Source organism: Mastacembelus armatus, chromosome 11 (genome assembly GCF_900324485.2).
Source record: "Mastacembelus armatus chromosome 11, fMasArm1.2, whole genome shotgun sequence".
NCBI lineage: Eukaryota > Metazoa > Chordata > Actinopteri > Synbranchiformes > Mastacembelidae > Mastacembelus > Mastacembelus armatus.
In genome coordinates, this window is record NC_046643.1 from 19,904,690 (window position 1) to 19,931,200 (window position 26,511).

Consider the following 26,511-nt stretch of genomic DNA (forward strand, 5'->3'; position numbering starts at 1 on the left):
CACTCACTCACACACACACACACATGCATGGAACCTCTCAAGCACACACACACACACACACACTGTACTGTACCAAATACCTATTGCTCAACATTTAAAGAGACAGAGACGCCTGGTGGTGAAGGGGTGAGAAGCAGTTGCCCATCACTGGAAATACCTGAGTCGATGTAGCAGCAGAGCTTCTGACTCATCCAAAAGCTTCATCCAACAAAATTACAGTGCTTGGAGTGAAAAACCGGTGTGCAAGTGGGTGGGAGGGGCAGACTGGTTTTGTATTTATCAAAACAAAAACATGACACAATGTACACAATTAACACAGTGTCCCCAAAGACAATACAGCAAATACACTCTTAGTCCAAGTTTCTTGGCTGTAAGTCTTTTTCCGGGCTACCAATATGGAAAGCAAAGGTAATCACCAGCAGCAATCTTGGATGTGTTTACAGTGTATACTTTAAACATGTTAAACCAACTCTTAATGTGGAACAGCATTAGCAGAGACCCATATATCCCACTGACGAGGATAACATGGTATCAAATATCTTAAGCAATAAACCCTCTGCCAAACCAAAATTGGCCAAGACATCAAAAACACACAGGCGAAAGTAAACGAAAACACTGAGCATCAAATTCCTCCAAAACAGCCCATCATCTACCAACCAAACCAACCAAAGCAAAAAAAAAAAAAAAGGCCAAAACCACAACTGAAGTATAACAACAACACATTGGGAAGAACAACAATGATTTTTGCCGGAACGACCACAGTAACTTCAGTGTCTTTCTAAAGGAAAACTGGCTCCTTTGAGATGTCAGGCTGTGGCCTTCGTGCACTGAATTACAGCTCACATGCAAAAAGCTGCCAGACTGTCAATTTTTAGCATGGAAACATTTTATTTCTAGATAGACAAGGGTCAATATGGTGAATATGGTAAAACCTAACCAAAATATGTGTGTCAGTTCACCAGCTTTTTTTTTTTAAAAAAAGCGAAGTGGTTGGAAGTGGGTCAGGTTTATTCAATGCCAGTACTATCACTCACAAACAGTACACACTAGTGTCACTCATGTCCTTTGGTTTAAATGAAACTGAAAAGTACATTGGAGTCTGTCTTTTAATATCTTAAACACAGATACTACAATCCCTGAGTCGTTTTAACCTATTCCATATTATCAATTCCCATGCACTGATCTGTTTGGACAGATGTTGTTTGGTTTTGATATTACACCTGGAATATTTAAACACATCAAAATGAGATGAGAGATTAGTTGATATAAACTTCACTAATCCCACAGAAAAAAATCAGATAGTCTGAGTGAAAAGTAGTAAAAGTAGTCAGTAACAGTCTAGTTGACCCTCTACCTGGTAACCCCAAGTCTGTCAAGTTGACAAACACAGCCAGCTCTTTAGGCATTTACATATGTATACATGCACATAGCAAAACTGTGTGCGTGCAGGTAATACAGGTGACAAGAATGACATGCTGGAGGAGAGGGTGTGGCCACACAAGAGAGAGGTAGGTAAGATAACAAGTGAAAAACACACCGTGCCAGTAACAGCAAAACAGAAAGATTCTAACATCACCAGTGTCTTCACCAGAAACTGCCTGTGGATATCACAATATGCTGCAGAGGGACCATGAAAACATGGAACATGGAAACTGAGATGGTGGATTTGAATTTGTCTTACAGTGAGGCTCACAGGGCAAACAGCAAACTACACATTCAGGATACATGAAACCCAGTTTTGACACCTCAGAAGTCACAGTCAGTCAGCCAGGTAAGATGGAAAAATGCTGTAAACATGTGACTTCATTTTCTATAGCAATATGTTTACATTTGGGGCACTGTAGTATTATATTGTGGGCGCATGTTTAATAATTGGCATGATCCTACATGATATGAGCACATTACACTAAAGCAACGCTCTTTTGACACGTTTTTTTATCTGTGCATTCATATGTCAGTGTGTCTTTAACAGCAAGATTTGAATATATGTTACCATGTGGGTGTATGTTATTATAGTGTGAATGTGAAAGAACAATGCAGACAAACTGGTTTAGTGGCATCAGTTCTATCTTACGTGTAGAGATTTTTATTCAGAAATCCTTTTTCTATACCAGTGCAACTATGAAATGTGTGTGTACATGTTTGTGTCACAGGGTAAAAGGTGACAATGACACTGCATTTTTACCACATTTACATATTGTCACAAGCACTCCTTGTACCAGAATCATTATCAGATCTACTTTATTAATCCCTTTCGGGAATTTTCTTTGTTCCCATGCTCCATACCACACCATATAAGCTATAGCAAAATGGGGTAAAATAGATTAAGTGAAAATAAAACTAGAATATAATAATAAAATGAAATAAAAAATGAAACAAACACGTTTCAAATATAGAAAATAATACAAAAAAAAAACTTTACAGAACAGACACTGTTTAAAATATACATAGTTGGGTTACAGATAAGGCATCATCTACAGATAAAATAACACAGATACGGATTAAACAGACTGAAACTATGACTAGATGAACAAAGACGTACCGAGCAGATTGAAGTTATGTTCTGTACATTTGGCCTCAAGTGTTTTTGCTTCATTACATCACAAAGGCCTGTGGTATGAATTGTATGCGTTTAAGTGTGGGAACTGAAAATGTCTTTCAGATGACAGAAAGGGCCATGGTAGGCACTAGAACAGTTTCCTAGGCATCATTGGACCGACAAGCTTCTCATAAACAAAGGCAAATTCTCAAAAAACTCGACTAAAATTAATAAAAATGCATAAAATAAATGACATTTTACTTCACTGACACAAAACATTTCATCCATCCCCCCATCACCTGTAACCACTTCTACTTTGGACAAGTGAGTGGTTGGTACATGCTGGAAGGGTCTTTAAAATGATTTCAATAGAAACTAACCCTTCATTTGAGTGAGACAATCTGCAGAAATCAATCATATTTTAACCTGTATTGTAGTGCAGTATAGCTGGCCTGATACAGATCTGAACAGCAGTGCTTTCACTGAACCGTGGAACAGGGACATCAATGCAGCATTTGTTAAACAAATTGGATTTGTCAGGACAGCAGGAGACAGGTCTGTCTGTGGCATCCCAGAAGTAGCAGCATGTCTCAATCTCAAACGGGCATTTTTCCTTTGAAACTCCTGATTTGAATGTGTGATCTAACTGTGCAAACTAAGCTTGTTTGAAAAGACCAGAGGAGCAAGTTCAACTATACTGGATCACATGTGCTCATTAGCTATTTGCACAGACAGAAACCCTCCTGTTCAGTACACACATACTTCCCCAGCAACCTCATGTTTTCTTATATTCTAATACAGTCCACTTCCCTTAGTGTTATTGTGCTCTGCCACTGAGTTGCTTTACAGCCACTTGATCTCTCTGATACTGTGAAACCGACTGATTGATACTGTTATTTGTTAGTCAAATTACACTTTAAAAACTGCTACTTCAAGGATAACACGGGGAAGATTTACATTATTGCTGCATGGCAAAAGAAGCTAAAGGATGTTCACCGGGTATGTGTATGGTTACCGCTTAGTACCACATAGTTGTCTTGGTAGGTACCTAAGTGTGGAAAGTGAGGAAAGCAATGAAGATCCTAGACTTTCTGAGGTTCACAATTAGAACAAACAATCTCTCAAATCCAACTACAAGCCAATCGGCTACTACTTGTATATTGAGGGGAGTCATTTAACAAAAATCACTACACAGTACAAAAAACTATTAATGTGAGACCTTTGACATAAATAACTTAACAGTTCTGGGGAAATGTAATGATAAAAGATGTCTGGTATAGTGTCTGTGTGATTTGAGAAGTTTAATGGGCTGCTGAATACCAGCTTATCCTTTCAAGCCTTCATGGTCTTTAGGTCACTGCTGAGTGATGGTAATGCTGATCTCTGCTCTTCAGTGTTATGTGTAACTGATAATACGGGCAGAAAGCAAGTCATCGAGCACTCCTTTTTATATTTGCTATGTGTTTCAGATAAGGAGGTCACATTTAATGTTAGCAATGTAAGTGTAGATAAAAGAGGGCCACAGCAAATATTTACATTATTTTCTAAAGGCTGTTCACTAAAATTCAGCTTCTTGCTGGGTGTGTGCCCCGATGTTTACTGACCGCCACTGCTAGCTAGTTAAACTTTGCACCAACTACTACAAAGTTATTAGGGGTGGCTGCTGAGCAGAGGTAATGTTGATCGCTTCCTCCAGCTGATAGTAATATTGATCTGTGTTCTGTTCTTCCTTTCTAGCATGTCATCCAACAACAGTGCCGAAAATCTGTGTGCACCCAATGACAACCTTTGTAGTAAGGACAGAACTGGCACTCTTCTTGTCTCCCACACCACATCATCTCCTATCCTTTCCTTTGCCCTCAAACTGTCTCCTCTAACGTCTTTGACCTTTTATCCCCCCATTTCTGCAAATGTCCTGTGCTTTCTACGCAAACCTGAAAATGTTAGTGTTTGGTATTTTTCCACCTAGACTGCATACAATAATCTTACTCTTTTTATTGTCTCTGTTGCTTCACCTAGCATATATCCACTCAGATGTTTTCATCTGCCCCACCTTGTTAATCCTTTAATTCCATTCTATTTCATTCAGCTATAATAGGAAGCACAGATTCACTGTTAGTGCCAGGAATCTCTCTGTGATTACAGTTAAGCCTTTCAACACTTCACTAGTATTTTGTTTACCGTTAAAAGGTCAAATTTAAACCTATAAGAAAAGCGCTAAGTAACCCATCACCACACCTAAGAATGTGCTAAAACCAGTCCAGGATATTTATATAGTCCTAGTTACGTCTAACAGCTTAGGATTTCAACAACAGGAGGTGTGTATGATGAAAGATTTAGTGGTGTCTATCACAGTGGTACTGTAGTTAAATTACATAAGGTTATGTTGGTCTACACAAAATAGGATATTTAAAGGGCTGTCAGTGAATGGCTGATATGGAGTGCAATGACGAAGGAAATAAGATCCAGAAATACAAATCTATCAAGATAATTCCCGTTCTAGCGTGGACATTAAATATTGCAAGATGGTAAAAACCTTTGTGTGATTCCGCTTATCAAAAACAGGTCAACAGGAAATGCATGCAATCCAATAAGACATGTCTAGACCTCTAGCTCTCAGTATGAGTCACTGAAGCACCAGTCTTGCTGCCTAATTCAAGTCCCACTGTGGTATGTCGACAATGCAGCAACAATGCAGCAGGGCAATAGCATCACAATGACAAGCAATTATGATAAATTCCTGCATTTGCTTACAGCAGTGTTAAACGACTGCAACTTAGTATGTGATTCACTCATGCATTTTTCCTTTTCCTCAGTAATAAAGAAGCATGACCTGGCTGTGATTATTGTCCCTACATTGCTCCTTGTGGCCACAGTAATCACATTAGTGGCCCTGTTTTCATTGAAGTATTGTCATGAGCGGAAGGGAACGCGTGTAAAACACAAACACAGCAGGGTGAGGCCGAGCTACAGACCATACAGACAGGGCATTGATGGTAAGCAAACGCATAATTCTGTATCCGTTTCTCATCCTATTTAATTTTCATTGTAACTATTTATCTACAGAAATACACCTACAGATTTATCACTACACTCTTTTGTGTGCGTGTGTTTTTTTTTCCTAATTAGCACCCCCAGGTATAAACCCCCTGGAACATGAAGAGCTGCCAATGTCAGTTCAAGTTCAGCAGAATGCCAAGACAACTCAGTCTGCAGTACCACAGAGGTCCACAGAGAGGAATCATGACGCCTTCAGCCAGGTCACTGCCCTACCACCATCCATCTTCAGGAGGTTTAATCATTCAGTCAGCCTCTACAGAGCTCGTATGAACAACAAAGATGTCATCCTAAGGGTGCTAAAAGGTAAACTGAGTTCTACCAAACCAAATCTCAGACACAGAGCTCCAACTGTTTACTGCAGAGCTGAGAGAAATGTTTTGATTTGTCGTCATTATCCGAGACATTTTCCTGGTTAGATAAACATGCAAAAAATTCTTATTCTGTTATTTATACTCTTATCCAGAAAGGGCAGACGACAATGAGAAGGAGCAATTTTTAGGTTTTGCTTCCTTCATGTCTGGACTGGGGCCGCACCCCTTCCTACCTGCACTGCTGGGTGTGGTTTCAGTGCAGTCGCCACTGACGATCGTGGGGGAAGAGCTCCGACACAGAGACCTGTTACAGTTCCTGTGGAGATGTAGGCAGGTACAGTATTATATTCCTGACCAAGACAAAGACTGATCATTCAGATTTTAAGAAACACATTCAACCATGCTGAATATTCTACAGTGTGGGGTACATGCTCATTTCAGAAAACCATATTTAAGGCATTTTAGTAATTCCATCTGCTGTTTGCATACTTGTAACTGAAAACTGATAGTGCAAGTACAGCATATATAAGTAATGGGAAACCATAGAGAGGAATCATATATTAATGAACATCCAACCATGCTATATATACGGTTGAGCAACATTTCAGGGAAAAAGAAACCAAGACATGTTAAGACATTAAGTCTGTTAAGAACACAGCCTTAAAGTAATGTAAAACCTTTAAAGAGGAAAGCATCAAATATTCTTCTTGTCCTATCAAAAATGAATAAATGAATAATATATATTGTTGGCAGGATAATTACTTAGGTATTGAGAAACCCCAGCCATGCTGTGGACTTTTAAATATAATGTAGTTGAAGTATTAAGTTATTTTTTGCCTATATGAGGCAGCGCAGGACAATATATCCTACTACTACAGTAAAATCCATTATTACTTGACAGTGATAAGTACAGCATGTTTCCCTACTTTTATTAAAAGCAACAGGTATACAATCCTGATACACAAAGTCTGAGGATGGGTATGCGTGGTATACCACTTAAAATAAAGACAGGTCTGGTACTCCAACTCAAAATGCTATACTTTCACTAAAAGAACAATTGAAAATGCTCCCTTTTTCTCCCTGTCTTCTCACTGAAGGATAACTCCAATTCATCTTCATGCGACATGACAGAGAAGAGGCTCTTCACTATGGCAACACAAGTGGCCTCTGCCCTGGTCGGTGAAAATGTTGTGTGTCTGTCTTTGTGTGTAATATATTGCCTTTGGTTCATTCTGTTTGCTTTGTTGTCATTTGATGGCGTACATGACAATTTGCTAAAGACTTTGCATTTTTCTGCAATTTGCAAAACTATGAAACATATTTGCCAAACTTAAATCTGCAGAACCTAATTTCTTTCATAAGCTCATACTTACAATTCTTTTCCTCTCACATCCTTTGGCAGCTTAGTCTTCGTCTTCAGATGAAAACACTTATTAGTCATATGTTCATCTTTTGTTTAGTTGGGAAAAAAAGTCTAATCTTTCGGGTCCTACATGTAATAACTTTATCTGTGCATCTTGTAGGATTACCTGCACAGTCAGAGGTGCATCCATGGCAACTTGGGAGCTCGCAATGTCCTGGTTGGCGAAGATCTGACAGCGAAGCTGTGGGGATTGGGGCCAGCCTACCGCAGGAAAACCAGTTCAGTGCGAGGAGTAGAGGACATGGAGTTAAAGAAGTGGCAGGCACCTGAAGTGCTGGTTAGGAGAGAAATCAGTCAGAGCAGTGATGTGTGAGTGTCCAAGCCCTCTACACGCATATCAAATCTCAACCAGTCTCCCAGTTAAATTAAGGTTGAGGACAACTTGCACACTTCTATGCTGAATTGGCACATGTTTAGTTTAATATTAGACTGAACTAACCCTGACATGACGCTCTTCTCTGACCGTTTTTTTTTTTTTTTTTTTTTTAAAAAACAGATGGTCCTTTGGCATTCTACTTTATGAAATGGTCACATTGGGTAAGTTCCCCCCCATAGTTAAGACATCTCCAAACTAAGTGGTTTATTAAATAAATCACAGAATTGGACTGCAATTAAAGTCAAATATACTATTTAACTACATTTTGTTGAAACCATTTCGTGCTAAACCTGTGTGACTTAGGGATTATATCAGTACAGGACCTTTAAGTACCTTTATTGCATATTAAATAAAAGGATATCACATGTATTATAACATAACACTGCCATCCATGTATGCAGGTGACCCACCATTTGCTCAAATCATGGCGAATGAACTTCTGCAGTATCTCCAAAGAGGAAAGCATCTCAAACGACCAGCCACCTGCTCCAACACAGGGTAAGATCAACAGCAGGACTTTGGAAGTACCAGAGCCTATTGAGGGTTCAGTTACAAGGTTGTACTGTTAGGGAAACGGGTTTGGATTCCTCCAGTGAGTAACACTACTCTTGAAAGAACTTTCTGGCAATTAAAGCTAATTTTTATAAACATTAACACAAAGTAATGTTTAGAGCACAGTAGTCTGTTTCACAAATATCACCATCAAAAACTGTTCTCCCAAAAGCCAAAATCCCCAGTACTTCCAATTTAATTGTTCTATTATTTCAGGGTTTTTACAGAGTTTTAATATCAAATAAAGCCATTTACTACTTGTTTCATGATCATACTGACTGTAAGAACCTAAATAAGGACAACATGGCCTAGCTTTCTTCGCTAAATAATGTTTTCAGTAGGCTAACATTCCCAAGCTACTTCCCAGAAGTAGCTTGTATAATACACCCCAATGATATGAATTTTTAAATTAATACTGTGTGAATTAATCCATTCCCAAATGTTATCTTAATGTTTACCTAGCTAACGTTAGTCCGGACTACGACACGGCTAAGCTAGGTGTAACGTTAGGGCGGTTTATAATGTTAACGTTAGCTAACTAGCTAGCTAGTCTTATTTGGTAAGAAAAGCTGTAAAATCGCCCGTTGTTGTGTTTTTGCCAACAATATAAAATTTCTCAAGTCTGAAGCTGCGTTTTTAAGGACATTTATCTTAATTTAGTCCACATTTAATCTTAGTTTTTCCCCTTAACCCTCGACTCGGAAGCTAACGCTAACTTCTGGGTCGTTAGCTCGGTTAAGGTTAGCATAACTAACCGCTACTTCCGACCAACGAATGACATCGCTCCCAAAGGACACCAGATTAGAAAAACGTTTTTACGACCTGTTGATGTTTGTAAACTAGGTGAGGACAATAAATAAGCGTGTTTTACCTTCCTCTGCAGGTTCTCCATCATCAAGTCCTGCTGCCACTGGAACCCACAACAACGTCTCTCCGTGGCGGAACTGATTACAAAACTTCAGGCGGGAGAAAAATCAGCCAATGGGAGGACAGTTCTCAGAGTGTCGGAACCAATAGACATCGAGAAATACATGAGAGAGGCGGGATATGGAGAAGGCTCCAACTTTGCTGTGTTATGATTGGCTGAGAGTGCCATCCGTCAGTGGGTATGAAGCGCCCTGCTAAAAATGAAGAATGTTCTTTACCAGAAAATGAACCATTTATTTTTTTAAGGTACTAAAATATTCACTTTATATGTATATAGGGATTGTAAATGTATTGGTCTGCAAACTATAACTATGGTTATCAAAAAACACTGATAATGAAAATAATGCATGTTTCTGCACTTTCTAAATGTGAACAAAAAGATGGTAAATATAATTTACCACTTTGCCCAGTTGCTATTAAAAGTCTTGTGGCTAGCAAGATTAGCAACTTGTCAATTTTAAGAAAACACATGAGCTACAAACCTGTAATGCTCTTTTTTAACATAACAGTTAAGCTTGTATATTAATTCAGTCTGTGATGCAAATAAGAAATAAAAGCAATCATCCTTCTATTTGTTAATCCCCCTTTTCTAAAAATGAAAACACAGGCGTCACGGTTTTAAAACAGATCCTTCATCATTTATTTGCATCATAGTATTGTTAACCTCGTCTTGTCAAACCCAGTCCCTCCAAGATTTTGCAGTTTCTGATTATTGCAAGCAAACACACTTTGACTCGGATGTAGCTTCTTCGTAGAAAACGACCTTTTACAGAACCTGTTATTTTGTCAGAAAAGTGCTACTTTTTGGGAAAATTATAATTATCTTAAAGTTGCAATGGTCTGCTTATTAACAAATGTCAACCACTACAGAACTGCATTGGTTTCAGTGAGAAATTGTGGCTCACATCACTTGTAATGCAGTAAAAGTGTTTTTTGTTTGTTTTTTTTGGTCTTCATAATATGCTGCTGATTTAGGTCTCCAAAATCCTGGGGTGACTGTGACATATAAACACACAGCGATCAAAGATTATATCCTTTTTGAAAGAAAATACTGTAATAGCCACAGTCACTAACAATTAAGCCAAAGATAGCTAGCTAGACAGGTAAATACTGTTGGTAGGTACACGCTATGTGACAAAGCTATGAGGAAGACAGCAAGTTTCCTTGATCAAGGTAGCTACTATTCAGTCACTCTTTTTGGGAAAAGGCAAGAAATGTCATTGCTTGAAATTACAATTGTAAAAAAGTAAGCACTAATATAAAACAAGGAATGATATGAAAAGCCGTTAAAAAACAGACAATCGTCTTCTAAACCTATTGTAGAAACTAGTGAAAAAGGCCACAAGGTTCACAGAGAGATAACATGAGAAAACTCCTACAGTAAAAAGCTTAAACAAGGCTGTCCAGCAAACAAATGTGCATTTAAATATAAAAGCAATTTTTACACTAATTACAGTATAGCTTAAGGGCTTCTCATTCAAGCACACATTCATTCAGGTATGATTTTTTTTTTTTCATCCATCAGAAATGTAGGTCCATGTGTGGCTACCAGCCTATTCTTCTTAATGGACTTCCTGCTTTTGTTCTCGAATGAAACTTAAAGACACTTCAAATTAAAAGCTTATCGTCACAGTTGCCACTTACTATCATTCGTCATCTGTTTCAGCATTTCTTTTAAACGTCAATACACAAAATCAAGCCCATGACGTTACCCTTCACTCATACACACATTGTTGTACAGATCAGGAGCAGCTGGTTGCACCACTGAAAAAAGTGACAATGTCAAAATTGGATGATAGAACAAGATACAGATTCACAGATTAAAGTCCTTTCTCAGAGTAGAGTCACAGTAGGTTCTCTGGATCTCAAAGCTGGATCTCCTCAAAACGTTATCTGGAAAAACTCTAAACGTAAGCAGTTTTAGAAAAGCATTTTTGCAGTAGTGTTTTGTTTACCAATGATGTGCTCTGTGTGAAAAAACAGGATAAAGATTTGAGGAACAGTGTTTTTGCTGTATTTCTGGCCTGTGAAATATAAAACGCTCTCTGACCCGTGAGGGACTTGGGCTTCATTTGGACTCTGGCCTGGCATTTCTGCAGCCAGTACCCTGTACGCTCACTGTACCCTGTACGTTATAGAACAGGCTGCTTCCAGAATAAAAGTGCCACCGTTTACAAATGGTGATGCTTACAAAATGATTATGTGGCTGATAGTACTAATGTTTATTATATACACAAATTTAAGATCTAAATCATCTGAGTGCTGTCCTTAAAAATACTTTTTGAAAATAAATTATATCCTACCTGCTTTTCCTTATTGCATTTCTATACTAACCTCTATGTTGACTGTGGTTTAAACTTGCTATAACCACTTTTCAGAAAAAGACATCTGTGCTAATCTAGGGGAGAACCATCAATGGACTCTCAATGATAAAAACTGCAAATTTATTTTGAACCAAAAAAACAAAACAAAGGAAAAGTCATTTAAAATACTTTCCCTTTGCAATATGATAAAACAAGTGAAATGGTTGCATGTTCTTCCGTATGCGGTTCTTATCTCTTGAACCAAGATAAGATTAGCACAGCCTGGATCAAAGTCTGTGAAAAGAAACCACAACAGAGCAGCCCTACTTGTACATATCTTGTAAAATGTGGGAATCCTGTGCGCGTAACGTTGAAACCTCATCTTTGTCTGCTCATTACACAACACAAGTTGTTTCTGCATTCCTAATACATTCAGAACCTTCTTTTATGCATGTTTCAACATAGACATAAATCTGAAATTGTGCATCTTTAAAGGCTGAATGAAATCACTTGGTCAACACTTGCAAGTGATTTTGTGCAGAAATCAATTTTTGGGGACAAACATCACAGACGTTCAGCTTGCAGCTGGAAATCTGCAGTATTTTTGCACAGCACACACAGAACATATCTGAAAGAAATTAACTGTATTTCTTTGTAAATGTGTTGGACACACCAACAACAGATTCTAGTGCTGCAGCCCCAGTTTGGCCTTAAGAAACTTGGCTTTGTTTAGAAAAAGTTCTGCACCTCATACATTCACCGGCAGGACTCTAGACTCTGCTGGAGCCAGTTCCATATCTGAACCGGATGCAGAACAGGAGTTTGGGGGAAATGCCCAGGGCTTGACTTTGAAAATAGTGGGTTTATAAAAACACTGACATCAGTCTCTCAGATTGTTAATGTGAGCACAGATCTTGAGGGCGGGACCTAGCTTGATGTTCATGGTGGACATGAGATGCTCCTCCTTCAGCAGCAGCAGGGCCTGTCCATCAATCTCCTGCGACAGGAACTGGGAGGCGAGCTCCTCACAGCCTGTGAGAAAAAGAAAGAGGAGGAATAAAGGGAGAAAGAAAAACAGGGAACAAGGACAAAAGAGAAAAAAACAGAAGGATGAACAGGACAAGGAAGTCAGTGGTTAAAAATGAAAATATTGGAAAGATACAGAAACAAGGAAATTCAGAGAATGCACAAAAAAAATGCTGCACCTAATGTTAATTTTCATTACCGATTATCTGTTGATTGAGTTTCCCTTTACATCACATCAATGGTTTTCTTTCTAACATTTCTCTATTGGACAAAAAAGTAGAAACATGCAATCGGCATCAGTATTTTAGGCTCTCTGTACCTTGCAGCGAAGAAATAAACTGTGACACTTCCTCCACACTCCACTGGGCAGGGCTAGCAGGGAGGCAGCTGGGTGCAGAGTTCTCCGTTGGGAGCGGAGGCGGCAGCTGGTGACAAGAAGCTGAGGAGGCGGGTGAAAGGGACATGGGGTCCTCTTCATCGTCCTCTACGCTGGATTCCTCGTCTGAATGGCTGGACTCTGAATGGCACTGTGGGGACAAGAGGCAGAGGAACCTGTGAGCAAAGCATGGGAGACTCCTCCTTTGGAAGACATTTATTTATTAAGAGGACAAACCACTTGAGATGAATCATCTTGTTTTTGAGGGACACTCCTCCTTTAGCAGAAGCCTGAGGTTTCACTGCCTCAGAGTTTGTGTGTGACTACATGCAGCTTACTTAAGGCCACAAAACAGTCCAGCAGTGTAGCAGGCTCACTGATCAGCAGATCATCGGTCTGCATACTGCCAGCAGCAGTGAGCCCAGAACAGAGGCAGCATTTTCATTACATAGAAAGTAAGAGAGTGAATCCCAACACTCTGCGTGGGACCGTAAAAGTACAAACATACCCAGGTATCCACATCTGTTGATTTGACTGGGGGACGTGTGGGACAAGCGCTACCTGCATTGTACACAAGCATTCAAGTGTGAAAGACAGACAGTACGAGTGATGTTCCTGAGTGGTAATAAAATGTGGTTCAGAGGGGAAAGTACACTCCTGATGATTTTGTGCCTTCTTGTAAAGCCTGCAATGATTCTGTGCAGCCACTAGAGGTCACACAGACTGTACACAACTGAAGAGCAGTACCTATACCTATATACCTGTACCTATGACTGACTGAGCCTTTTCCTCTTTCAACATGACAATTGTCAGGTTCTTAAAAAACGGTTTTCCCAGCTCGGTGTGGAAGTTTGCTGACCAGCACATCCCCATCCAGCTACTTTGGGATGAACTGAAACACGTCACCTCATCACCCAAAGCAGTGCTGGACCTCAGACTAGATATTTGAAACCTGTGGCCAAAATACAAACTCTTTATGGGAAACATCTGCACAATCTTCCCCCTCCAACGACTAAAAAACATGTTTATCTCTGATCACTGCACAGTTCTCACTGTCCACACCTCAGACTATTTGTAGATAATTAACAGCTTTTACAAAAGTAGTATTTCAATGTTTCTAAAGGACCTCTAATTTCCACCATTTATTTCTGTCTCTGTAAAACTCTAAAACAAGTACAGTTATAGTTTCCTCCTCAGTTAAATATTTGATGCAATTAAATAGTTTTCGGTCATCTCTTCAGCTCCACAGAGGAATTGTGCTGCTCTGTCTCACCTTGACAGGTATGGGTCTCCCTGCTATCTTGGCACTGGCTATTTCTGAGCTGGTCCTGCGGGGAACCCTCCGCCTGGCGATGCCTCCCTCCTCGTCTGAGTTAGAGAGGTGACCTCGGCCCGGGTCCGGAGCTGGAGCGTGATCCTGACCTTGACCTTGACTCTGCCGCACGCAGAAGTGCTGCCTGAAGCTGACGTTGTACCTGGGGAACCAATACATACTGTATCGTAGACAAAGAGTGACATATACGGTACTGAAGCCAAGACCAGCAACACATACAGTTTTTATCTCTTTGCACCATACACAGTGTATGATCTATACACACGTAGTAGGCAAAGGGACAAATGCAAAGCAAAAGCAGAAAACATCAAATCATATGCTGAGAGCAAAGTGTTTCAAACAATGCAGACAAAGCATTGTTCATATAATGAAAGATAATAAATACAATGTACATTTTAATACGGAGCAAATCCTGAAGACGACATCTACAAAACTAACCACACTGCACTTATATTTAAAGTGCATGAACTGCTTTTGTCTAGAAAAGTGGATGAAGTGTTTGCTATCACAGTAATCAGACATCAAAAAATGAGGAGAGAAAACACACATGCTGTGAAATCTACAGCTGCAGCCGCCTGAGAATTCACATAAAAAAAGAAAACCACACACAGCAGAATAAATCTGCTTTATATTCTGAAGCAGAATTAAGTAATTGGTGATGAAGGGAAAATTTGGAAACAACAGACCACAATGTTGGAAGGTCAAATATATAAAACTACAACTGAACGCTAAACATTTAGGTAATTGTCTGCTACCAGACGTGTTTTAAAAACAATCCGGCGTCTCTACAGCAGCAGTACAGTGATTTCTCTGGTGGCTTCCACTGTATATTTTATATCTCATGCATGTTGTAGTACCTCTTGGCACATGACATGGAGCAGAATCTTTTGGTGCCTCTGAACTGGCTGGCAGGAGCAAAGTTTTTACAGTACTCACACTTCAGCACTGAGGAGGAGGAGGTTTAGAAAGAGAACAGAGGCAGAGGACAGACGATAAACAGATCATCTCTGCAATTGGCGTTGATGTTATATTAGAAAACTCAAATACAGCAAATTGTACATGCACTCAGCTTTTATGGTTTTATTCTACGCCCTGACACCACACTAGGAAAAAACAGACTGATATGCTCCCTCACAGCTACAGTCAGCGGTGAGAAATACCCAAATTAAAGCCTCTGAACGTTCCTGTGGCCCAGTTTAGACAAACAAAGGTCAAAACAGGGTCATGTAAAATCCAGCACCCTTTCCATTCATGTTCATTTGCACTGTTATAGCTGGAAGTGCAAATTAACACCTAAAATTTATGTCCTTACCCTTTAAATTATAAGCTTTTTTTTTTTAAATATTTGCTATAAGATGCTAAAAAGTGAAGTTCGCTGTATCTTTAAGGACTGTATAGTTTTGGACTCTATGGTTCATGCCTTTGCAATAACATGTCCCTTTCTCAGGTGATGTTGATTTCAGTTCAGTTCAGAACTCGTTTTCACAGCGAGGCAGAAATATGACGAGCAAACTGCTATTTTCAACTCTCAAACACGTCTGGGAGACAGTTTGGCTGTTACCTGTTGCTGGTGTAACAGTCTCTGATTGGTTAGTGTCCGGACTGTCATTGGTTAAATCCTCACCGGTCGAGTCCTTTACGGGACCACAAACCTGTCAATCAGAGAAACTAAAGCTCAGTGACCAGTAGATCAGCACCATAACCCGTATATGGTTCCTGTAGGAGCAGACTATATGAAACTACAAGTCCTATGTACTCACAGGGAAAGGTTCTGCCCCTTCTTGGATGACAAAGCCCTCGATGAGATGCGTCAGGACGTGTGGTTTCACCACGGCTTGAGGGGGAGGAGCTCTCTCACCCTGAACGCAGCCCCCACGGGACACCGACAGAGCTGGAGAGGGAGAGGGGGACGCTGGAGGAGGAGCACCAGGACCTGGTCAAAGCAACAGGGAGGAGAACAGAGAGATGTGTCATATCGGTCTTATCTCGTGGACAGCTAAATAAAACTATTAAGAAGCACAACAGTAACCACGCAGAGGGCAAATTATGTGAATGTGTACCTAAACATTCACAAACTAAGAAGATTCACAGATATCCTTGGTGGTTGGTGTTACCTGCTTCAGTGGGATTGGTTGGGAGTGCAGAGACAAGTTCTCTGATAGGCTGGATTCGTGGAGGGGAGGGACCATCTTCATCATTGGCTGAATCAGAGTCTGATTTCCTCTTTAGAGAACCAGCCATCTGCTTTCCCTATAAAATCAATTTAAAAGATCAAATGTAGCAAGAGAAGATCCATAGGTATTTAAAGTGCTGCTGCAGCATCAGGGCTTCGGACATGGGATATGGTTTGTGTCTATATACAAAGGAATTAGTTTAGTCCATGTCAGCATCAACATCTAAACCTAGATGTTCACTAAAGAACTACACCTCCATCAGTGTCATCCAACAATGACACTATAGCTGGAGCCTTAAAATGTTTATATATATTAAAAATGCAAGTTACAAGTTGACAACAAAAATCAAATAATTTAATAATTTGAGCTAATGCTTATGTACGTTTTGATTAAAAGACTAAATCCAACCTGTGGTGTTTGACTTCCCGACGAGTCTCCATTGGTGGCGACACCAGCTGACGTGACTCTCTGCTCTTCGGTCGCCAGCGGGAGGGAGAGGGAGGAGCGAGACAGCGAGGATGGAGCAGAGGAAACGGTGGGGGACTGAGAGGTGACGGGGCTTGAAGCCAGGGGTCCATTCTGGCTCTGCCCAGAGCTCTGATTGGCCTGTGGATGCACCTGAGAGACTTGAGCCAACGGAGGAGCCTCCTGGGGCGACTGAAGCGTCTTCAGCCCAACCCCTCGTCTGACAACTCCTCCCTCCCTGGAAGCGATGGACGCCACCATGGTGAGAAGGCTGGACGAGCTGCTGAGGACAGTGGCTCCATCCTGGCTGCAGCAGCCCCTTGCCAGAGCCAGAGCCTGGGCATTTCCCAGCGTACTCTGCCTGGCCCCCACAATCTGCACTGGGATGTGTGGCGGCTGGGGAGACTGCGTGGAGCTGCTCGTGGGTGGGGGAGCAGGAAGGATGGGAGGAGGGTTCCTAGAAGGCAGCTGAAGGGGTAGACGGAGCCCCTGCAGAGTTTTCGGTTGGATGGGGATGGGTCCATTACCGTGGCCGGACTTGTCTGCACCGAGCGAGGCCTTCTGCAGAGGCTGCACCACCAGAGTCTGAGCGTTGACCGCTGGTTTGATGGTCGCTGTTCCCACCGGGTACCCGTGGGACTGGGATGCTGCGCTGGATGTCAAGACCAGCGTGTGTGCTGTTGTGGGAGCTGTTGTTCCTGTGGTGAGGGTCCGGGGCCCATGAAGCAGGAGCTGGGAGAGAGGGATGGAGGAGGTGGAGGACGAGGAGGAAGACGAAGCACCAGAGGAGGAAGAGGGGTGGGCTTTGAGGTTGGTGGGCTGTGGGTAGGTGGGGATTTTGATATGGGGGGGCTGGGGCTGGGGCTGACTGGGCTTACTGGGGGACTGGGTGTTTGATTGGTGGGAGGACTGGACCAGGGAGTAGGTAGCTGGAAAAAAGACAACACAGAAGAAGTGTGTTAGCCTGTTAGAGCAGATCTAACGTCAACGTGACAATGTGGACAGTTCCATGTGTGGACAAAAGGGTTTACTTTTACATTGGTCTCTACCTGAGTCACTCCTCTCTGGGGTTTCAGTCTTAGCACCCACACCTTTGGGACTGGTGACACCTCGCATGGCTAGATTCTGCACCTACAGACAGGGACAGAGAGGTGAAAGTCTGTGTTCAAACCAGGGGTCCACTGCACTGCAGCACCGCCAGGCAAGGAATCCATGTAGATCTGAACGGTTCTTCCACAAACCTGGTCAGTATCTGATTGGCTGCTCGCAGAGGAAGTTGGTGTCACTTCTTGTTGCTGTTGCTGAGCCTGTGGCTGCTGGGCGACGGTTGCCATGGCAGCAGTTGCTGTGCTGCCAGGCATGAAGATCAGCTGTGAAGAGATGGGGGCCCTCAGAGAGCGGTTTACCTGCAGGAGAAGGGTCTGTCATCAAACACTGGGATACTGGGCTGTCACTGGTCTCCAGTATAAGCTGCATATACAATATTTCATATGTAAATTAATTAAGTCAATAGTAAGAGTTGTCATCTGTTAAATACCTCTAATATTTTAGCAGGAAAAAAAAAAAAAGAATTCAATGCATCAGGTGATACTTACCCTCAGGTACATTTGGCCCTGCCCCCCTGCCGTCCCACTCAGCAGCACTGACTGGCTGATCGTGGATGTTGCAGAGGCACCCATAGGGCGACTGCTGGTTGTGGACCCTGCTCCAGATGTGACATTGGCCTGAAAAATGATAACGTGTATTTATTTGCTTCTGCTGCTGAACGTGGAGAACATGTTATAACTCCACTGGCTAATGTGTGAATGTGCAGATTAAACACAGAGCTACACTTATTTCTTTACAAGTTTAACTTTAAAGAACTGGCAACATTACAGGCGATGGCCTGGCTGACAGAGGTGTAAGCTGAAATCTTAAAGAAGTCTATAAAAACAGTAGGTCCGAGTGAGGTCGTCCTCCTAAAGCAGTAACAGAGAGCAGTAATCTTGGTTGAGCCACAGAAAAACAAAACAGTACATACAGCTGTGGTGCTGGTGGTCTGAGACGAGCTGCTGCTGGAAGGACTTGACTGGCGAGTGGCAGCCAGTGTAGCCTGGGAGGAAAGTCTTAGGTTCAATAGGTTTCATCAAAAAATGGGATGTTTGCAAAGGCTGTCATGTGGTTTTACAAGCTCAGCTAATCAACCACAGCATCTACTGCAACCATGGTTTCCACAACCTTAGTGGAGCTTTTTAGAGTTTATTCCTGTACGCAGCCAATTCCTCCAGTGTCTTCTATAGTCCTTTTTCCAATTTAGATATTTTTCTATACTTAGGATAAGACTTAAGAGTAAATCTATCAATAAATGAAGTCTTTTGCATGGTGAAATTCTAAATGTCATAACTTTACCTGCTGCACAGCGGCCAGGTTCTGCAGCTGGGCGTTGTTGATCTGCTGCTGCAGCATGAGCTGCTGAAAGTACTGAGCTGCATTAGGCTGCCTCTGTAGAGCCTGCAGGGCCTGGAGGGAGGAGGAGACGAGGAAAATGAAAAGGCATTAAAGCGAGAAATGTTACAGGAAAGTAGAAAAAGGAGGACGTGAGTAAGAGACAGAGAGAAAGCATGTCCTGAAACCAGGGCAGAGGAAGCACAGAGGAGGGGAAGCTGTTTTTAAAGCCTCCTGCATGATGTGTATGAGCTCAGGCCTGTACAGTAATAAGTTATAGGATGATCACAAGAGCAGCTGGATTAGTGCACAGGGTGACAAAGACAGATGACTGTGCAGGCTGACAGAGCCCTGAGAAAATTGCACAGAGCCTCCATCAAAGCAGCGACACTCAGTCTTTCTTCACCTCCATGACTCACTGTCACCTTCTGTCTGTTCAGCCTGCACATACATCAAATTAGAAAGACAAACAAATGCCTCGTCCTCTTTGCACTGATGCACAGACCGGCCGTGTTAGCACTTCAACACAGATCCAAACTGTCTTTTTTCTCATGTTTCTAACACGTTGGTGAGCAAATTCAGGGAACTTCACAGCAATTGGATTTTTATTTGTGGGCACAAAGAGTAAACATTAACACACACTCACACACCTACCTGCACCGCCTGTCTCTCATAAAGAGACATGGAATTCATAGGAGAGGGTCGGGAACTGGTCCCGGACGCAGCGCTCCCATTGGTCGAGGCCCCCTGCTGGTTCTGCTCTCCATCTGTCTCCATGGCTGCTGAGAAGACAGAGCTGTCCGTCAGTCTCACACACACACACACACACACACACACACACACACACACACACACACACAGTCTCGGTTCCTGCCAAGCACTTGGTCCCACAGAGATACACCGAGGCTGATGTTCGCACTGACTGAAACGGTCCTGGACACACTCATACGAATAGTTTCACACTGACTGATGCTGACTTCTTCCAAATCTGACCATTTTCTGGAAACACATCACAGTCAGAGCTTTACAAACACCTGTTGTCCTGCAGAAAGTCCTGTGGAAAGACCACTGGGACTGTTACACTCGATGTCAGGTTAACCAATGCAGCTTTTTACGGGAGGAAACAGATGCAACTTAAGGTGAAAAGCAATAATAATCAATATTTATCTGCAAATAACATGTTGGATTTCTTTGCAGCGTTTCTAATCAGTCTTAATGAATTAAATGTCATACGCTAATGGCATTTTTGCAAAAATGAACTTGCCCAATAATCCAGCCAAACCAAAGCTGATGCAAAAATAAATTGAAAACTTGTCTGACACGTTAATAGTTAAATGATATTTAATAAGAATAAAAAACATATCTCTTGTATTTGAGTTGTGACTAGACGTGTCCTCAGTCCTCAGGAGACAAACACTTTACCTGCTTTGAACGTCTCTGGTGTTTCTGTGGACACTGTTTGACTGCACCTACAACACTATTGATCCAAACCGATTGATAAATGATTTATTAAATAAGAAAAGCTGCACATCAGTGCATCACAGCAGAGCTTTAAAACTTTGAGCAAGGCTGCAGCTCCAACCAGCAACAAATGCAAATTATGCATAAAAATGTGAGAAGCTGTACCTGAGTCACCTAAAGAAACTGATGCACTCCTGTCTTTGATTGGCTTTTTTTTTTTTTTTAAATCTATTTCCTGTTTATTTCACAAAATGAGGCTAAAACCTGTTCAGGATGTGCATCTTCCCCTCAGCTCAGCCTGAGCTTTGTTTTTACAGACATGCACGCTGCTCGTTTGTGGTCTCACTTAAACATCCTCTGCTCAAAGTCTGGCAGGGCAACATGCTCATCCCTGCAGACTCTCCTCCTCTTCCTCTTCTTCCTCCTCCTCTTCACACCACCCTGTCCCAGCACGGCCAGTCTCTGAGCTGCAGCCTCCACCACCTGAAAAAGACCACCCCCCCCCCCCCCCCCCCCCCCCCCCCCCCCCCCCCCCCCCCCCCCACCACCACACACGCACACAGCTAATGTGAGCTAGCCATCCTCCATGTTCCAGTCCAGCTAACACCGGATCCACCGGGGGCTACCCCTCCTAGCATCCCGCTAGCCGCTGCTGTTGTCTGGCTCGTTAAACGGGGCTCTCGGTCCGTCCTTACCGTCACCGGTCCGGGTCTTCAGCCTCCTCCTGCACCGGCCGCCGGCTGGAAAACGACTCCGAGGGGCTCGGCTGCCTCTGGAGCTTCTCCTGGACGTGCAGAGTCTTGTTGCTGGTCTCTTTTCCCTTGCAGGGCGACAGCAGCAGCAGCAGCAGCAGCAGCGCTTTCACTGTTTTGCATAAATTTGCAGCTGATGTGTTGTTGGAGGGAAACGCCTCCTTTTTCTGCCGCTCGGCCTTTTCCGGCGCGACGGGATGACGGAGCAGCAGCACCGGGGGGAGAGGGGGCCCTGGCCCCCCAGCACGGTACCAGCACATCCATGCTTCAACACCTGTCACACCTGGTGACAGGTTTTAGGGTTCCCTGTACAGTGTATCCATCATAAATACTGCATAAGTACTCAGATCCAACAGTACCAGTACCACACTGTGGAAATACTCCACTACAGGTACAGTCCTGAAACACAGAAATACTAATTATGCAGAATGGTGCTGTTTTATTATTATTATTATATATTTTATTTCATTATTACTGCTGCATATCTGAACTTTCTACTCTGCAACGTCTCATAGTCTGAAGTTTTCTCTGCACAGGATGGGAATGAAAAAACTCTCATTTGAGAAGTAACTCCAGCTGTCAGGTAGATGTAGTGCAGCAAGAAATACAGCATCTGCCTCTAGAATGTAGTACTAGAAGTATAAAGCTGCATAAAATGGAGCTACTTAAGCAAAGTACAAGTACCTTTGTACTTAAGTACAGTAGGGGTTTATTAAAATGTTCAGGTTTCCAAACCCAACTTGAAATAATCCTGATTCAAAGACATTAAATGAATTAATAATAATAATAATAACTGTTTACAGACTGGAAGTATTGGCTTCATTAGTGGTCCGTATATTATTCCCTGCGGGATCCCCAGGTGTTTAAACTTTCTTTAATGACACCGTGTCCAGTTACATGGTGAGTACTTTATTGAACAGCATTATATCTGGTATGTACAGTACAAACACAAGTGAAACACAAATAGTTGGGGATGCATCACTATTTAACAACATGTCAAATAGTTGTAGTTCATTCCCTTGAAAACTGCCCAACACCTGGTGTGATATCACGGCCGTACATCCACTACCTGCCAGGTGACTCAAGCGTCCAAACTTAGACACCGAAACTCTCAGTATGTTGCTTCTGGTGCTCGTGCTGTCAAAGCAAAGTGTGGACAAATGACACACATCCATATTCAATAACAGTCTATGTGTACATGAGGAGCAGAGAGGCACAAAATTACAGTACGTGACACACACACACACAGTCACTACGCCTATTTAAACACACACATCAGGGACAAACAACACAGACGTGGACAAAACAAGGTTCCCGGCAGCCAAACACTTGACTCAGAAACTTTTGTTTGAGTTAAATCCGTGGAGCTGCCGATTTAATAAACATTTTCCCGTTGAGTGAAAGGGGAAGAAGGTTAAACACTGTAACTCAAAAGTAATTGAACTTCAGACTGACAGTTGTTTGGCAGCAACAAAAAGAAAACGATAAAATACACAAGAGAACAACAACATGGCAGCCAAAAAGCCGACACAGCTCCACTGATGACAGCAGCTGTGAGCGTAACACACATAAACCTGCACCGCTGGGGCTGAGCGGGAGGAGACGGTCGTGTGGGTCGGCGGCTGACTCCTCTGCACGATGAACAACGTGCACCCCGAAGGAAAAATACCCTAAACACAGGTAGAAACAGTAGTCATTTAAAAAAAAAATACATATTTACAAATGAATGCTGATACTGTCCTGGCGATGCAGGGGCTTTGAGTTCTTCTTTGCTTTCACCTACTTCTGTGACAGGTTATAGTTTAAGAGTACAGTCACACCAGTTTGCCTGAACTCTGGATCATTTACTTCATTAAAACAGTTTCTGTGCAAATATCAAGTTACCACATCTCCCCTGAATAACAAGGGTGCTGGTGAGTGACTGATGAGTTTCATCTGCAACGTCACATCGACTCGTAAATGGGCAGTTTTAGCTCCAAACAAAGCAGATTACAGCCTGAACCAGAGAAAATAAGATGGATGTGGCCAGACCTGCATCTCAAACCAAAATGTGTAACTTGGTCTCACCCAAAGAGAAGGTTTTAATCACACATCACAAGTTTTTATTTCACAGACTCCTCAGAGACACTTTCACGTCGCCTCAGGAGAACAATGATAGGAGAAGCATTTCACTAAAAGCAAACCTGGACAAGGTGAGTAATGAGAAAAGTATTTAAAAGGAATATTAGGTGCGATACTGACAGAGAAGCGTGGGTGCAGCTGCAGACAGAAGCTGCACCTTTACACGAGAGGCTTAAACACAGCACTGAACACTACCACACACCTCCCCCAGTGCAAACACAACACAACACCATCATCCACAAATGCAGCGACACAACAAAGCCTCGGCCCGACCATAACCGAGCCCCGCGCTGTGAGAAATATTCATCCCAACAAGCCCTTTCAGGTCCACGGTTTCAGTCAGTATCTGGAAATGAAGCAGGTAACACTCGACTCGAATCTTACACTTCAGTTAATTACTGAAATCACTTGTAGAGATAAATATTTTTCCAGCGTAGCCCGAAAAGAAAGAATATATAAATGTGTTCACAATAACTTACACAGTCACAACAGGATATAGAAAATACACTTAATACGCCACACGTACTGTACAATGTTGGAAACACAGGACCGTGCTACACAAGGCTGACAGCGTGTCGGGACTTACAGTGTCTGGGCCTGACAGATAAAGCCAGAAACACACTGGGTGGCTACAGACAAGAAAATAACACTCTTCATTTCATTTTGATCTAAATATGAGTTTCCACGTTGGATCAGACGTTCGGTTAAATGCTGCAGTCACCCAGTACAGCACCATTTCAGATTTCGTTATTTAGGTGCATGAGTTTGGAGAACAGAGCAGCAGCTGACCAATAAATAATAATAATGATAATAAAAGCATGTTAGTGACTATTATCACATCTGAAAAGTCACAGTCAGTGTGTTTGGGCTTTAAGAGTCACATGATGCGGTTTTAAAGCATGTGAACACATTCGTCATGTTAAATCACTAAAACATCATGTTCTGAAACATTCGGGACAAGAGTGACTCCAGAATATCAGGAAATCCTTTCAGAACTAGAGGTTCTGCAGCACAGGAGAGCTAATCAAATAGGAAACAAATCAGGATGTCTTGTCGGATAACGAAAAAAAATAAAATAAAAGCTTTTCAACTCTGATTCATCACCAACCAAATGTCAGATGGATCATAGACTCTGTGGCCAGCTCACCTGGACAGGTATAGGTTTGGTTAATTTAGCCTCTTTAATGTGAAGCTAATATTGACATTAAGCGTAAGTTACAGAGAAAAGCTCAACCAATCAGAGCATACATCCAGATATTTATATTTATAAAACAACATTTTTAAATCTGTTCATGTCCATTTAAAAATATCAGCTCATTTTACCTGGACAACTAAATTAACCTAAACATAAACAAACGTCAAAATAAAAGCTCAATGCATTTCAGCTTTTGAAATAGCAGGTGTTAGTTCTGGAGTGACGCTCTATTTTGAAAAACATAGTAAAGTGGATCACTCCAACCAAAAACAATCATTTCCCCGCGTTTACAGAGTATTAGCACGTCCCCTTTATTCAGCAGGTTCTACAGGTTCTGCATTGATTGCAGATTTTATATAACTCTTATATATTCCGATATAGATAATTGCAGCTCATTAATCAAAGGCCTGTTAATTTGACATAAAGCGCTGTTGTGCTCAGTGATTTCTACATTAGTGGCTGTGGCTCTAATGATAGTGTTGCTGCTTGTCTGGGTAACAAAGTGCATCTAAAGAGAAAAATCTGCTGCTTTTTTAATTTTGCCTTTTTCTCTTCACACCCAGGAAATCTCTGAGCTGCATTTCACGTGATGCAGGTTTGACTCCACCACTGCAGAAACTTTTCATCTCTCGGGGTTAGCCTGGAAAGCATCATGAGTCGAAATTGGCTTTGGTGTGTTTTAACTATATATATATATATATATATATATATTTATACTGTATATATATGTATCTGTACTAGATATAGAAAAATCAATCTCTAAGTCAATAAATACTCGTTTTCCCTTTAACAAAAAAATATACATTGCACGTTACCCTACTGTAATCTACATGTGTTTTTCTCCACAGGTCCTTAGCAAGTCCTAAAATTCATTTTAGCCATTTTAACATCTTGCAATACTTTTCCAAAATAAAATACCCTCTAGTAAAGAGCAAGCCACTGGTTTTCCCAATAGGTCACTAATTATCAGTTCTTTATATTTGACCTGGTATGTTTTGGAATAAATAGTTGAACTCAGCACCAAACCTGATCATCCCTAAATCCAAGAACCAGCAGAACACCACAACAATGAGAGGTTCTCACCGAAGGTTGGTGCCAAACTCCAACCAAATAAAGCAAAATACTGGTGGACGACAGTGCGAACCACCAAACTGGCTTTGAGACTTATCACATCTAGCGCCACCTGTTGCTGATTTCTCATCCTGACTTTAACAAGCAGAGGAAAGACGCCTACACCGGGTGGTAATTCAAGGTCATCACTTTGGTATTGATAAAAAGCTGATCACCAGCAGCTGAGGGGAGGGGCATGAATTCAGAAAAATACTTCTTTGACCTGTGATTTGAGAACACTTACATAAACACGTCAGCAATAAATAAAACTAATATACCTAAATAACTCCAGATAAAACTACAACTACAAAGTTATATTGCACTATGATATCCACTATAACGCCACTTTACCCTTTAAAAACTATTTAAAAGAATGTGCATCGTCACTATCCACATCCCACCTGAACTGAAGTTATGTTACTGAACTGTACCTGTCTAGTGCACCTGCATGGAGGCTGTGGCATCGTCGGCACGCTCGCCGTCTAGTCTGTAACGGCTGACATTTCCCCCAGGCCTTTACATCCCGGTAGTCTCCATCTACACAGCTCCGTGTCGCTGTGCTGGAAAAGTGTCACCCTGACTA

At 41.8% G+C, this 26,511-nt stretch overlaps 2 protein-coding genes across 2 annotated transcripts; one reads left to right on the plus strand and one right to left on the minus strand.

Annotated features, from left to right (window-relative positions):
- Positions 1 to 1,562: 1,562 nt before the first annotated feature.
- On the plus strand, positions 1,563 to 9,858 carry styk1a (serine/threonine/tyrosine kinase 1a). Its single transcript, XM_026301055.2, has 10 exons — positions 1,563 to 1,771; positions 4,277 to 4,332; positions 5,356 to 5,535; positions 5,669 to 5,902; positions 6,063 to 6,244; positions 7,008 to 7,085; positions 7,434 to 7,642; positions 7,830 to 7,870; positions 8,111 to 8,207; positions 9,145 to 9,858. Exons 2-10 carry the CDS (start codon positions 4,278 to 4,280, stop codon positions 9,338 to 9,340), a joined length of 1,272 nt encoding a protein of 423 aa, XP_026156840.1. The 5' UTR covers positions 1,563 to 1,771; position 4,277; the 3' UTR covers positions 9,341 to 9,858.
- Positions 9,859 to 10,044: 186 nt separating this feature from the next.
- On the minus strand, positions 10,045 to 21,625 carry LOC113126846 (polyhomeotic-like protein 1). Its single transcript, XM_026301036.2, is given in 16 exon segments — positions 10,045 to 12,523; positions 12,837 to 13,044; positions 14,167 to 14,368; positions 15,084 to 15,171; positions 15,788 to 15,878; positions 15,987 to 16,159; positions 16,341 to 16,476; positions 16,809 to 17,794; positions 17,915 to 17,996; positions 18,107 to 18,271; positions 18,461 to 18,589; positions 18,886 to 18,957; positions 19,254 to 19,364; positions 19,944 to 20,071; positions 21,446 to 21,466; positions 21,469 to 21,625. Coding segments are annotated over 16 exon segments (2,901 nt in total). The 3' UTR covers positions 10,045 to 12,371.
- Between the last annotated feature and the right edge of the window lie 4,886 nt (positions 21,626 to 26,511).